The sequence below is a fragment of the Calliphora vicina genome, chromosome 5 (assembly GCF_958450345.1).
Source record: "Calliphora vicina chromosome 5, idCalVici1.1, whole genome shotgun sequence".
Taxonomy (NCBI): domain Eukaryota; kingdom Metazoa; phylum Arthropoda; class Insecta; order Diptera; family Calliphoridae; genus Calliphora; species Calliphora vicina.
In genome coordinates this window covers 108524780-108539634 of record NC_088784.1, presented here as the reverse complement: position 1 = coordinate 108539634, position 14855 = coordinate 108524780, and the positions used below count along the sequence as shown (strand labels likewise).

General features: G+C 33.6%; 1 protein-coding gene across 6 annotated transcripts in view; it reads left to right on the top strand.

The window, feature by feature from the left end:
- ap (apterous) overlaps positions 1-7464 on the top strand; it is a 55583-nt gene extending 48119 nt beyond the window's left edge. For 3 of the 6 annotated variants that reach the window (XM_065513191.1, XM_065513190.1, XM_065513188.1), the window contains exons 5-8: positions 6270-6443; positions 6524-6807; positions 6891-7087; positions 7171-7464. In XM_065513191.1, coding sequence (XP_065369263.1) covers positions 6270-6443; positions 6524-6807; positions 6891-7087; positions 7171-7344 — 829 coding nt within the window. In that variant the 3' untranslated portion in view covers positions 7345-7464. Of the gene's footprint in view, positions 1-6269; positions 6444-6523; positions 6817-6890; positions 7088-7170 lie in introns of all 6 variants that reach the window. The other 3 variants (XM_065513187.1, XM_065513189.1, XM_065513186.1) reach the window with 1 other exon arrangement.
- The last annotated feature ends 7391 nt before the right edge of the window (positions 7465-14855 follow it).

Sequence of the window (14855 nt, the reverse complement as noted above, 5' to 3'; positions counted from 1 at the left end):
TGTTATTTTTGTATCAGTTTCGTTAAACGGTTGTTGTTCCTGCTAAGTAGGTGATTGGTCTGTTGTAGCGGGTCCAAGGATACATGTAGGATGTTGCCATAAGATCCAGCCTATTGTTATTTTTGCCTTGCGTCAGTTTTGTTAATCGGTTGTTGTTGTGGATATGTGAAGAGAAAAACCTGGATGCTGGGTTGAGTCAAAGTTTGTTCGTCACCTGGAAGCTACATATATATTGACTTAAACAAGCGAAACTATTTATCTCGCTGTTCAAAAGTAAATCCCAGAAGCTATTATTGCTTCATAAGTTCAACTTTAGGCTACTTAAGTGTTTGCGTGATGGATGCTAAGTTGAGTCAAAATTTGTTCGCCTCCTGAAAGCCATATATGGGCTTAAACAAGCGAACGTATTTATATCGCTGTCCAGGAGTAAATCCAGAGGCTACAATCGCTTCATAAGTTCAACGTTAGGTTACATAGGGGCTTATGTAATGGACATTGTTCTCTTAGATACAACCATCACGATCTGGGCTATGCTGTCACCGGACTGTTAGGATTTTGAGGGTTTCAGAACGATACTGTCTAGGAGTAAATCCAGAAGCTACTGTCGCTTCACAAGTTCAACTTTAGGTTACTTAAGGGCTTATGTAACGGACAGTGTTCTCTTAGATACAACCATCACGGCCTGGTCTATGCTGTCACCGGACTGTTAGGATTTTAAGGGTTGCAGAACGAAACCTCAGAGCTGTCTCCTGTTGGGTCATCCAGAACGAAATTTCTTGGCTTCATGAAATATTTTTAATTTCTCACCACAAAGGATTTTGAGCTTCAGTGGTAAACTCAACCTATTATGGTAATCTCTTGGGCTGCCCTATATATCCTTTGGGTCATTGTTTTTAGGGCTCTTTCATATAATCAACTCTACCATCACATGCTAGATATCGGCTAAATTGTGTAATCTAATCTTTGGATAAAATATTCACCTGATGTATGATGATGAATGGAATCTCTTTATCCTATAACCCAACATAATTTGGTTAGTGATCGACAGCAAAGCTTTTAAGAGACCTCTTAGCCTTGTTGGCTGCTAGCTCCTGATTAATTTAAGGGTACGGCAAGGCTATATTTCTTCCCCCATTCCTTCAAATTTTGCTAATCGACCTTCAATGGAATTCTTTGTAAATTATGTGAAGATCTTTCATCTGAATTTTCATTTTCACACTTACTCAATCTCTTGAATAATGTTCTTTGGGAATTGCACCTTTTTTGATGAATTTATATGAAACCACAGGTTTTTTAGATGTCTGGTGTTAATTCGAGGATCAATTACAATGCTTTTTATCCGGTGAAACTTCTTGTTGGCCAAAGAGGAGCTTCCAGAGTTAAATCTCCCAAAAAAACTATCTAATAATACTGCGGGTTCAGGAAAGACTCTAATCCAAACCAAACTAAGGATTTATAGGCATCTCTTCATCGAAATTAATCATGTAAAGGTTTGAGAATCCATTTCATAAATTTCGAATTATATATATCGAGAAGGTCGATTCAAATACTCCCTAAGTAGCTTAATAGTACTTTGATTGTATTTATAATATGAATCCTTTTTCAGCAACTTCCGGAAGCAAATATCTTTCAAATGCATCTTTGTGGAGATTGAGTTCATACCCATAGCTCATCAAAATATTTATTATTTCTAAGTAGAGGATCTCTCTAATTTTACATAAAATGTGTTGCATTCCTGAAACTAAAAAACTAAAGCAACCATCAAAATCCTCTTCTGATAATGAGCATTTGTATTAAGTTGTCTTGGATGATTCTTACTAAACAACTTACGAATAAGTACCTTTAAACCACTGCTTATCCATAGCAATGCAAACAACATGGCAATTGTCCTCGCAATTGCATACGAGTACGATATGGTTACAGACACATGTATATTGACTACAAACACATGTATTGCTACCACTCACAATCAGTTGCTGGTTTTAGTATTTTTGTTTATCAACAGCAGCAGCATCAGAATCAGCAACAACATGAAACCTAAAGTGTAACGAATTATCATCAACTACAGCGTCATCTTCATCATCATCCTCATCAGCATCATCATCGTTGCATATGATAGATGTTTAGATGACTCGTTTTAAATTTGTGCACTTGTGCTGATGTTGGCTGGCTGGCTGGCTGGCTGAATGAATGACTGCTGATGCTGCTGCTGGTTACAGCACTCTGTCTTCTACCGACTGACTCAACCACATCTGGTTAACACACATTTCATCCTACATACATACACACACGTTTCGTAAGCAACATTGTGTCCATGTATAACTACATGAACACATTGGGAGGTGACATAAATTGTCGACATCGTCGTCGTCAAAGTGTAGGCATTCACATCTTAAAGTGTTTTTTCAGTATTATTCTTTCCTGTGCATATGAATTCATACTCGTATTCTCGTATTCGAATTCATATTCTCAGGCAGTACATGTTATGATTTTTGGTTCTACAACAACTACCACTCGTTGGTGCACGTATTATTGTATTTCAACTGCCTCTATAAACAGCGAAAATTATATGGCAGTAAGATTCTTTCTGTTTTTTTTAATACATATTTTATATTTTGTTTGTAATATTAAAAAAAAAAATAAAACAAACCTGACCATATAATATTGGATATTTATCATTTTGTTATCTTAACTAAAAATCTTTCGTGTTGCATTCGTGGTGAAGTACAAGCAACAAACAACATACAGCTAACAATCACAAGTGTTTTCATGAAGGTGGCCAAGTTTAGCAACTGAACAGAGATGAGATTCCAAAAATAAAATTTCTCGTTAAATTGTAGAGGTTTTTCAAAAGGACAGAAGCAATAGTCATTCATTGTCATTTTGGAATTACATTTGACCATGTCTTTGGTTGTTATATGTTGCGTGGCAGAGTTCGGTCTTTTGAGGAATAATTATTATTCAATAGCCAAGTTAGCCATAGATGGCTAGAACTTTCTTTGGTATCCCTAATGAATATGTCAAAGAAAAAACCGGATGCTGGGTTGACTCACTGTTTGTTCGCCATCGGGAAGCTATACATGGGCTTATGCAAGCGAAACGATTTATTTCGATGTCCAGGAGTAAATCCCAGAAGCTGCTATCGCTTTATCTGAGAGTTAGAAGAAGATACCTCAGAGCATGTATTCTGCGACTACCTCCAATTGGGGCCATAGAGGTTTTTTAGTTTCTTTTGTAAACTATAGGGCTGCACAAAACATTCACTGGGTCGTGCTTCTTATTTATATATATATTTTCCCGTAGTTCCTTTTAGGAGCATAGGGCCTCAACAAAGGTTTTCCATCTGGGTTTGTCGTTAGCAATGTGTTTTATTTCGCTCCAGGATACATCAGCCTCTGCTGCTTCCATTTCCACTAGTCTGCGCCAGGTTTTGGATGGACGACCCCTGCTTTGGCTTCCTTGAGGTGTCCATTCGGTACCTTGTCTCGTTACATCATCTTGTGGTTTGCGTAGTGCATGTCCAAGCCAGCACGATTTACGTCGATTAATTTCTGAACGAATCGACGACTACCGCGTTCGTTCCCACAACTCATTGTTCGTGATGATGTTAGGCCAGAATATTCGCAGAATTCTACGCAGACAACGATTCACAAAAGCTTGCATTGTTTGCAGTTCGCGATTGGATGGGTTCCACGTTTCACATGCGTAGAGTAGGACAGGCTTTACATTGGCATTAAAGATTTTTATTTTTTCGCCGTGGGTCGTGCTTCTTAGGGTATCTTTATTATTTGTACACACAGAAAACAATCGAATGATTCGGTTGCAAACATAGAAATTTTCGGTGCTATCAACAGAAAATCAGTTGATAGAGAAGAAATTCGGTTGAAGCAACCAAATTTTTGTTGCCAAAACTATAGCAAATAGACATAATGAAATTCTTCCATCGGGATCCTGTGTCATTAGTCTTATCTCAGACCAAGTTCTTCCTGTTTCGCTAGTTTTGGATCTAGTTGCCTACTCCAAGTGTTAGCGGGTCTACATCTTCTTCTGCTGCCTTGAGGGTTCCAGTCAATTGCCATCTTTGATATATCATCATAAGGTCCAACCCAGCTCTATTTCCTCTTTGCAATTTCTATGCGGATTGGTGTTTCGCCGGGTCTTTGCCAGAAGTATCTGTTGGAAACTACGATCTGCCAAAATATTCGCAATATTTTTCGCAAGCAGCATTTAATAAATACTTGCAGGGATTGTATGTCGCTTGCAGTAGAGTTCCAGGACTCAGATCCACATAGCAGAGTATATAGCGAACATTTGAGGAGAAAGGGTGGAGCTTAGTTTTTTTATGTATTTGTGGTGACTTCCATACTCTTCGTAATGCACCAAATGACTGTTTTGCTCTACATATGTGATATTCGATCTTCATAGCTCCGCTCTAGACGAGGTATTGTAGTTGAGATTGCATCAATTGCGTTCATTATTATTTCAGGGGTTCAAATCAATCATTAAAGTTGTGTTATTAGGCACTCTTATCTTACACTTCATTTGATGTTGATATTAACTTAAATCGATTCATATTGAGCATTTTTCTCTCCTTACGATCTGTTGCAGATGGGATCTCATCAATTGATATCGTGATTAATTCAGGGGTACCGCAAGGCTATATTTATTTTCCGCATTTCTGCTCATATTTTTCTAAACGACCTTTAATGTCGAACATTCAACAGTCGAACTTCTACCTCTTTTGCAGATGAGAGCAACGTTTGCATTTTAAATCTCATTCAATCATAGACCAAGGCTCTTAGGAACTGGAATATTAGCTAAACCTTTTTATATATCAGCAACAGCCTCTGGACAATTCTAGAATGATATAAAACTTTCAAGAAATCTCTAGTTAAAAATCGTTACATATTATTATTGTTAAATTTAATTTCGTAACAATTTGAGTCATCTGAATTTATGGGAATCAAAAGCTCTTGATGTTCCAAGCATGCTGTGATTTCCCTCGTCATAAACAAATTTTTTTCAAATTCTAAGGAAACATGGAAGTATCTAGGGTTCTTAAAATGGAATAGAAACTACTTCATTACCACTTATAGCCGGCCGAAAATAGAATATAATTTTCATGTAGGGGCCATTGCTTCCAGCTCAATTTTAAAGCTTTCCGATCATGTAAATGAAAGCAGCTAAGATCGTTAGGATAAACATCATGGTTGTATTCCTCTGTTTTACTGATACCATAAAGGTTTCCTTAAATATTTTCCAGTTTTACATAACGATCACTAAAAATCATTAACAAGTCTTATTTATTGTGGGAATTCTAAAAAAAAATACCAAACAATTCCTCAATAAAGTATAATCTTCTGACCTTGATTTCGTTTATTGCTTCAAATACTTTTTATAATCATCTAAGATCAACAAAACTACTTGATCATTTCCCTTTTGCTCTAAATTATATATTGTATTGTTATCGACTGGCTTTATGAATGGTTGGCCGTCTATCTCAATACTTGCCTACATAATTCACATTTAAAAAAATCAAAATCAAAGAAAAAATAAATAAATAAAAATCTAAACATAATAACACCAGCCCTGAAACATCCAGTAGCAACTTAAGAAAGGGACAAATTACCGCCCTGATTATGTATTTCAAATCATAAATTGCATGCCAAACTTATAATTTCCTTCTTCCTACAACCACATAATTTCAAAGATGACGCTGGAAAATAAAAGAAGAATTGTTGTTACACAATCCAAGAAAAACACGAATTTCAGACAGACATCATCATTATCATCACATTCATAATAAATTCGAAGTTTAAAACTCAAAACTACTACTACACCATTGTATGGCAAGACGAAAAATAACAATAATTACCTTTAAGTATACATTGAATGGAAATGTTGATCATGATGATCATCATCATCATGATCGTCGTCATTATGTGTAGGCAGACATTCACATATAAATACCTGGGTTAACGGTTATTGTTATCTCATTGAATTGAATTGATTTATTTCAAATCATTACATTTAATTGATAAGCAGCCAAGATTTAGTTGAATGAATGAAATTTTGCAGTTTAAAGAAATTATGCACCGGAAGATCTTCACAAAGTGAAAAAAACAGTAAAAGTAACGATTAAAACAGAGTATTTAGAGTAGCAAAACTGTTAATCTGGTCGGAAGAATTAAAGAAATTTTATGAAATTTAAATGTAAATAGAGTACGAGGATTATAACTAAAATTACTTTATTTTGTGTTTGCTTTCAGTGTTTTTGGTACTCGCAGATGTTCCCGTTGTTTAGCCTCAATAGGATCTAGCGAACTGGTGATGAGAGCGCGAAGTTTAGTATTTCATGTGACCTGTTTTTGTTGTGTCGTTTGTCAGACACCATTAACAAAAGGCGATCAATACGGCATTATTGATGCTCTCATTTACTGCAGGTAAGGAATATCTTCTAAAAATAAAAACAAATCAACCAAATTATTAAATTGTCTTTCTCTTTCTCCTTTTCCTTTTAAAGAACCCATTATACTATGGCTCGTGAAGGTGATACAGCATCGACCAGTTTGGGCTCGGCAGTGGTGCCTGGTGTTGGTGGCGCCAGTTCATATCCGTATTCAAGTCAATTTGGTTCACCTCCGAACGATTCATCGAGTCCACATTCGGATCCAACACGTATTGTTCCTAGTAGTATATTTGCATCTGCCTCTCATGTTATGACCGGTCTTCCACAACCACCACGGCAAAAAGGGCGACCACGCAAAAGGAAACCCAAAGAAATCGAAGCCCTCACTGCCAACATAGGTATGAAATGCAAGTACTGTTCTCCTTCCTAAACAAAAAACATATTTTAATTGTATTTTCTTTTTCCATTTTCCCACTTGTAGATTTAAATACTGAATACCTTGACTTTGGACGAGGTTCCCATATGAGTGCATCGTCGCGAACAAAACGCATGCGCACCTCGTTTAAGCATCATCAGTTGCGTACCATGAAATCGTATTTTGCCATTAATCACAATCCCGATGCAAAAGATCTTAAACAATTATCACAAAAGACAGGCTTACCAAAGAGAGTATTACAGGTTAGTTAAGGCTTAAAACTTTTCAAAAAAAAAAACTGTTTTTAAATTACTAACAATCTGTTTACGTTCGTTTTGTATTACAGGTGTGGTTCCAAAATGCTCGTGCTAAATGGCGTCGCATGATGATGAAACAAGATGGTTCCGGCATGTTGGATAAGGGTGATGGCACCTTAGATTTAGACAGTATATCAGTACACAGCCCCACCTCCTTTATGATGGGTGGTCCCAACAGTCCACCAACCCATAATATGGATTAGTAGTTATTCTTCGGTGACATTAACATGCCACACGAAAATAATTGCGAATTATAGTAACAACCACAACCACACTCGATTGCAGAACTAACATCATCAACTCTCTCTTAATCGCACACTCTCTTTCTCTCTCTCTTACTCACTCTTTCTTTCTTTAAAACATAATTCTTTAAACGACGGCAGGGACACATACATAAATCAATGTAAAAATTAAATATAATGGATTACAATAATGATAATAATAATAATACTCCACAGAACACAACAATTTGTAATGTATTTAGCATTAGAATTGTACTGATCATCACTGTTCATACATCATAGATACTCGTACTATCACAGACTAAATTCACACCACTATCACAAAGTTAGAGAAAAATACTTAAGCTTGGAGAGTTAAAGCGGCATAGACATAGTTAGTTATCGGATTTGTAAACATACAGAGATATGTATTTGATTCGAAAGAGTTATGACAACTTTTTAGGATTCAAACTTATTTATTTACTTATTTAGAAATACTAAAGGAAACTAAAAATTCTAGCACATAAGCTGGAGTTTCAAGGATTTCAAATTAAGATGATATGCTGCAGATATGAATCTTTTGGGTCTTAGTTTGCGTCATCTGGTTGGAGTTTAGAGTGGGAATTCTTATCTCTGTAAAGTGTATTCAACGATTCTAACAAATATCACATAATGGAATAAATATGTATCTTTTGTCTTAGATTATCTCGGGTATGAATGCGGTTTCATATGAAAATTTACAAACACAAATATTTGGAAACCTTTACAGTATCAGCAAAACAGAGAAAGGAATACAATTGTTATTCTAACGATCTTTGCCCTTTTCATTTACACGATCGAAAAGCTTCAATATTGACTGTGAATTAACGGCCCCTACATACCCGTCGGATATGGGTGTAAATAGTAAAATATTCAGAGTGAAGTAGTTTCTATTCCGTTTTAACAACCCAAGACACTTCAATGTTTCCTTAGCAATTATGTGTCATTATTCTTAACTCGAATACGGATATTTAATCCTAAACTGTAGCAGATTGTACTTGCTTTATGAATCTTGAATGCTTCAATGATTTAATTGATATGGTTTGATCTTTCCTACACAAAAACTTCAATGTAGAATGTAAAGCACCAGACCATACATGACAGAGTAAAGAGTTCTGAACTTTTATTAAATATAGTGACAGCCGGGTTTGCCGTTATTTTCCCATTCGAATCTTTATACATTATTTTCTCCATTAGGAAGTTAGAATTATCGCAGAATAGACCATCCCTTGTATAAGATCTCGTTTGGAGTTTAATACTTCGATTAGGTAACAGCTAAAACTATACAAATTTCTAATCTGGCGGTTCTGCATCGAGGTCAAGCCCAAGAAATTGTGCTACTTCAACGAGGTTACTCTACAAATACATTGGACTAAGTGAAGTAGGATTGGCTAGACAGTTGAATATGTGGGGATGTGTGGGGATGTTATGGGGACACTGACCACAAGATGGGCATACATTTGAAATGGCACGGTCTATGCGGGACCAGTAGGCATTGAGTCTGTTGTTCCACCCCGACCTTAATAGTGCCAGAACTACTCTTGTTTTCCACTTCCGGGTTTTCTCCGAGTCTGCTATGGTCGGTGGGCGTCCTCCAAGTACAACATTCATGCGGTATCCTCTAACAGCGGTACTCATCGCGTCTCTATGAATGTCGTTCAAAGCTACCGTATACGAATTGCGATTCAATGGATCCTGCACATACCTTTGTATGTTCTCCTCGTATACACGAAGGTCATTCCTGACGTGCCTAGGATGAGGCTCCATCTGCTTGAGGTTGATGTTCTGACGATTCCTCCGATGACATCCCAGGAGTAACTGTTTCGACAACATGACGTTGTGTTTCTTTACTGGAAGAACCTTTGCTTGCTTCTGTATATGGTGTTCCAAGTTAATTTGCGTGCTGCCTGAGACAGACCTAAATGTAGCACTTTGGTAGCTTTGAATATTTCTCCACTGGCTACCACTCAGCGAAGGTGAACTCACTGGAGCATCATAATTGACCACCGACCGACCAATTATCTTGTAGGTAGCCAACAAGGTTTCTTTATTCTACTTCGAAATTTGTGCGTGGCTTGAGCTGAGGAGATAAATAAGCTGTCAAGGTGACCCCAAAACTGGCATGACTCGATCTACTCGGCCAAGGGCTGTTAACCCCAGCAACAATTCTACAACAAAGAGTTGATATGAGTCGATATATTTTTCATAAGTATTTTCCAGGATCTGTCGTAATGTGAATGAAAAAACTTAACAGTATCTCCGAATTAAAATAAAGATATTTGTTCCTCTAACCGGCTTTAAATAGGTCTGTCGCTATTCCCCGGTCATGGACAATATATGGTCTTCTTCACTTCAATATCTGTATTCAGTGTTGTACTCATTTCCTTTGCACGCCCACGATGTTCTTATCTGCAAACATATTACGATTCTCATATAAAATTTCCTAATTCGGGTGTACTGCATCGAGGTCAAGGCTAATGAATTGCGCTACTTCTAGGCATAAACTCCGTGGCAGCTTCTTCTCTGTATTTGATATGGGCAGTTTCTTCCTATGTATTTCCATACGATTTCCTGAGATAACGGTCTCTTTATCCATGTCCCAAGTGGTGGTGCACAGTCGGAATTTGGACCTCATCTCATTCGTCCAGTTGGTCACTCTTCGACCTATGACTTTGCTGGTAATAAGTGCAGGTTACGCGCAGTGAAGAATTTGAGCATTTCGCAGATATAACCATTTGCCAACAAGCAATATTTTGCATTGCACCATGGCTTATCACGTGTTCATAGCCAAAACACAATCTCAGTGACAGATGACATGGTGTGAGCAATTTGGAAGCACATTAGATTATCAGAGCTACATAGTTCTGAAAGGATTTCTTAAGTCAGTTACAACTTAATCATCCTGATTCAACGGGTGTTAATCAGGAACTTGTACTACTGATCACCGTGATCATAAATTACGATTGCTTTATAATTTAAAGTAAACAATTAAAACATCAAATCAAATCTTTCACAAACGAATCTATTTCTTCGAACATCCTTCATATATTTCTCCACATATGGAGATCATAAGGATGTAGGTGTAATATCACCCTGCAATTTAAATGCTACTAGTTATTTATCTCTGGCTTCTTAAACAATATGATTCCTATTAATATATAAAACGATCTCATGCGCTTAGAATTTGTTTTTTTAGGGAGTCTTTCTATTGAGTGCTTAAATTAAAACAATTTCCTTTAGTATTTTTTATTATTATTACAACCATAGATAAATACATATAGATTGGAAACTATCCTAACAAAAACCTAACTCAGTTGTCAAAAACCTAAGTAATAAGAAAACTATATGAAGAAAACACTATTCGTATTTGAGATTTTTTGGTTTGAGTTTTTTTTCAAGTTTCCGATCTATGTGTATTTTTTTTCTATGATTACAAACTTTAAATTTATTTTCAACCCAAAAACCAAAAGAGAAAGTAGAAATATGAAAATGAAATGAAAAAGTAGCAATTGATCTTATTATAGTGTGTATTTTTCTTGTTCTAGTCAAAATTGAATCTAATTTAAATTATTTTGTTTGTTTTTTTTTTAATAATAATAAATATATGAAAAAGTACTAAACCTTATACAAAAGAAAAAGGCTTAAAGTACGCTCCAAAGTTCCATACTAAAATTAAACTTAACAAAACAAAAAAAAATATATTAAAGAAAGTAACGAAAGAAAACAAAAACCCAGTGATTAAATTTAGTTTCAAAACTTAACACTTAAAATGTAAAACACACGCTCTCCTTAACTGATAAAAGCAAAAGAAAAGGGACTTTAAGGTCCCTATACTTAAAGCACAGAAAGGCTTCATTTTGGCTTGTTTAATTAACTAAAACTAAATTGTTTTGTAAATATTGATAAAGAACAAATAACAAACAAAAAGAAAAATAATAAAACTCATATATAAATATTATAAATACATAGTATATGTAAGAAGAAATTATAAATAATACTTAGAGTTATTTATTATTAATTAACTAATTTAATAAACTAATGTATAACTAAATAATTAAGTAAAATATTGTTATTTACTGACTCTCATAACACACAAAAATTATTATAATTATTATTATAATTCTAATTCTAATTATAAATATATTAATTCTAATTAATTATTAAACTCATTAATTTATTTTTTAAGTATTTTTCGGTTTTTATTCTTTGTTTTGTGGTAAAGGAAATTTGTTTCATTTAACACAAAAATAAATTAAATTTAATATAAAGAAATTAAGTTTTAAGTCTGATTGTACCAATTGTAATTTAATAATTCACAAAAATGTTAATAAATTATTATTTCCTTACATTTATAAAACAAAACAAAAGAAAAACAATTGTAAAAAGGCAACAATAATTTATAATTTAAAAATTAATAATTAGAGGATAATAAAAAAATAATTAAAACAAAAACAACATCACAAACATAATAATTATAATAATAATAGTTAGCTGAAGAAGATTTTTGTTAAAAAAACGAAAAACAATATGAAAAAAAAAGAATTTAAGCACACTGAAAATTTACAGTTTATATAATAATAAAAAAGAATAAAAATAAATAAATAAAAACAAATTAAAATATTTGTACTTAATATTATTAAATTATTTATAGAAATTATTAAAACAAAACAACAAAAAAAACAACATGAAAACAGGTTTAAACCTTAAAAAATCCCAGAAAAATGCAAATTGATAAAAAAATTATATATAAAAATTAAAATAAATAAAAAAAACAATAAAAAATAAAGCCTAATTACAAAAATATATATATGAAAACTTTCTTGACTTTTATTTAAAAATTTAAAGATCGAAATCAACAACAATTTACGGTCAGTTTAGTAACAATTTGTCTTGGGTTTCTACTAGGGATGCCAATCCCGAACCCGAAAATCCCGGAATTTTTCGGGATCGGGATTAATAAATCCCGAAAAATTACGAGATGTAAAAAATATTTTAGGAAGATTTTTTTAGCTCCCAAAATACCTATAAAGATAAATTTCAGCATACTTATTATACTAATCTCGCTTCAAATCCAAACGGAGCCTGATTCAATTTTATCACGATATATTATAATAATTAATATATATTAATTATTATAAGACAATTATGAATGTTCAAGTTATTTTCTTAAGGGGATTGGGGACAAATGTAGCCCAGCCCGATTTCCGCCATACTTTACAATATAATTTCAGAGTACTTAGAACCAGTGTTTAAAAAGCTACGATAACTAACAAATTTTTAACTGTTGCTACAACTACTGCTTCAAAAAAGAGTATGTAGCGGTAGCAGTAGCATTTGTATTGTTTCGTTTTCTTGTTTTTTTTAAAACTACTGCTACCTTCAAAATATAAAACTCTTAACAGAGCAGTAGTAATAAAACATGAATTGCAAATGCAAAAGTGGTAGCATAAAAATACGAGTTTTAATTTTTATTATTTAGAAATAAGGTAGTAGTTAAGTAGCAGTTGATGCAGCAGTTAAGGTAGCAATAAAAGTAGTCAAAAAAGAAAATCTTCAGTCATAACACCAAAATTGACAGAATTAAACACTGTATGTTGTTTTTGTTTTGAGAGTGTTTGAAAGAATTATTCGTTTTTATTCGTCTCAGTTGTTCGTGTTGCTAACAGAAAGATGGTTTGTCTGTGTGTATAACAAAAAAGCCGAACTTTTGTTTACAACACGACCAACTTACACAAATATACTTTTTTGGCTGAAGATTTTTATTTTTGACTTATTTTATTTCTACCTCAACTGCTACTTAGCTGCTACTTAACTGCTGCTTCTTCTACTACCTTAACTGCTACTTCTATTACTCCTAATTTTAAAAGTAGCAGAATTAATAAAAAAAACTAATGACTCTGCTACATCAAAACTTTTTCTTTTTTAAGGTAGCAATAGAAAATAAATTACTCTGCTACTTTTAAATTTTTCTTTTATTGGTACTACTACAACTACTGCTACCAAATTGTGTAGGTAGCAGTAGTAGTAGTAATTGATTGACTCCGAGTTTTTATTAATTTTTTAACTAGACTACTTGTGTTTTTTCGTTGCTACTGCTACTTGTAGTCTAGTTTTTTAAACACTGCTTAGAACTTATTTTGTGCAAAATTGTATAAGGATTACCGTATAATCAACATATTTATGACTACTCAAACATTATTCCGGGGGACAATTGAATGGGGCTAGGGGAAAGCATGGACTATTTTCAATACCAAACAAACGTTATCAACAGAGAGTATTGGCCATAACCGGTTATAAATTTCTACTTAACCCATTTCGCTCCGCTGTTCGATTTTTCGAACAGTAAAAATAAAATTTTTCAAAAAAATGTTTATATGTGAAAAAGGTGGAATTTCTGAAAAATGTTGGTATGAATGTTAAGTCTCATCTTTTAGCTAATAGAAAACTATATCCCGACGTGACCATCCCCCTCGTTGCTAGGGGCAAATTTCTACAATTACATTAAATTAAAAAAAGTGTCTAAAAATAGACATTTTTTAAATTAATTTTTAAAAATAGTAAAAAAAATAAAATTAAAATACTAAACATGAGGAATTATTGCCAACATATGCAACTGTTTCATAAAACATAAAAACCATGATTTACATGCAAATGCGGGACATCACATATGTTTAAACTTAACTGTTCGAAATTTTGAACTTGCTTTTCTGGGAAAACGAAAATTCGGAACATTTTTTTGACTAGATATTTGCAATAATTACCCTAAAAAATTTATTTAAAAAAAAAAAATAAATAAAAATTTTATCTCGGAGCGAAATGGGTTAAAAATATTTTAGTCAGCTGGTTCCTTTCGTTTGTGCACAATCGTATTTTCAACAGACAGACGAAATGTTTTTGTTATAAAATAAAACAATACTTTTTATTTTTAATATTAATATAGTTACTGTAAATAACTTTTCAACTGCCTTACCAATTTTTACACGATTGGTCTCATAGTAATGTACGCTTTCCTAAAAATTCTCTTTCTATGAACAAGCATATGAATTCAATAAAAAAGTTATAAAATTTTCAGTTTAGTTAAGGATTACTCACTATTATAAAGTTCAGAATAAGGGTATAAATATGAAATATCTTTTGTGTCAAATTTATTTTAATTCAATGCATTAGTTGTTGCTTTGTTATATTTTAAATGAAATATATTAACGAATTAAATAGTCTTTATTGTTGAATTTGATGTTTTTGACGTTTAACTAAAATCCTGAAGTCCCGAAAAATCCCGGGGTCCTGAAAAATCCCGGGTTCCCGGGATTTACATTTCTAAAATCCCAAATCCCGGGATTTGTAAAAGCCAGTCCCGTTTGTCATCCCTAGTTTCTACTTTTAAAGACTTTTTTCATTTCCGTGAAAATTTTTGCCGTGTAGAAGTTCTATAATTGGACTCAATTGCCAGCAAT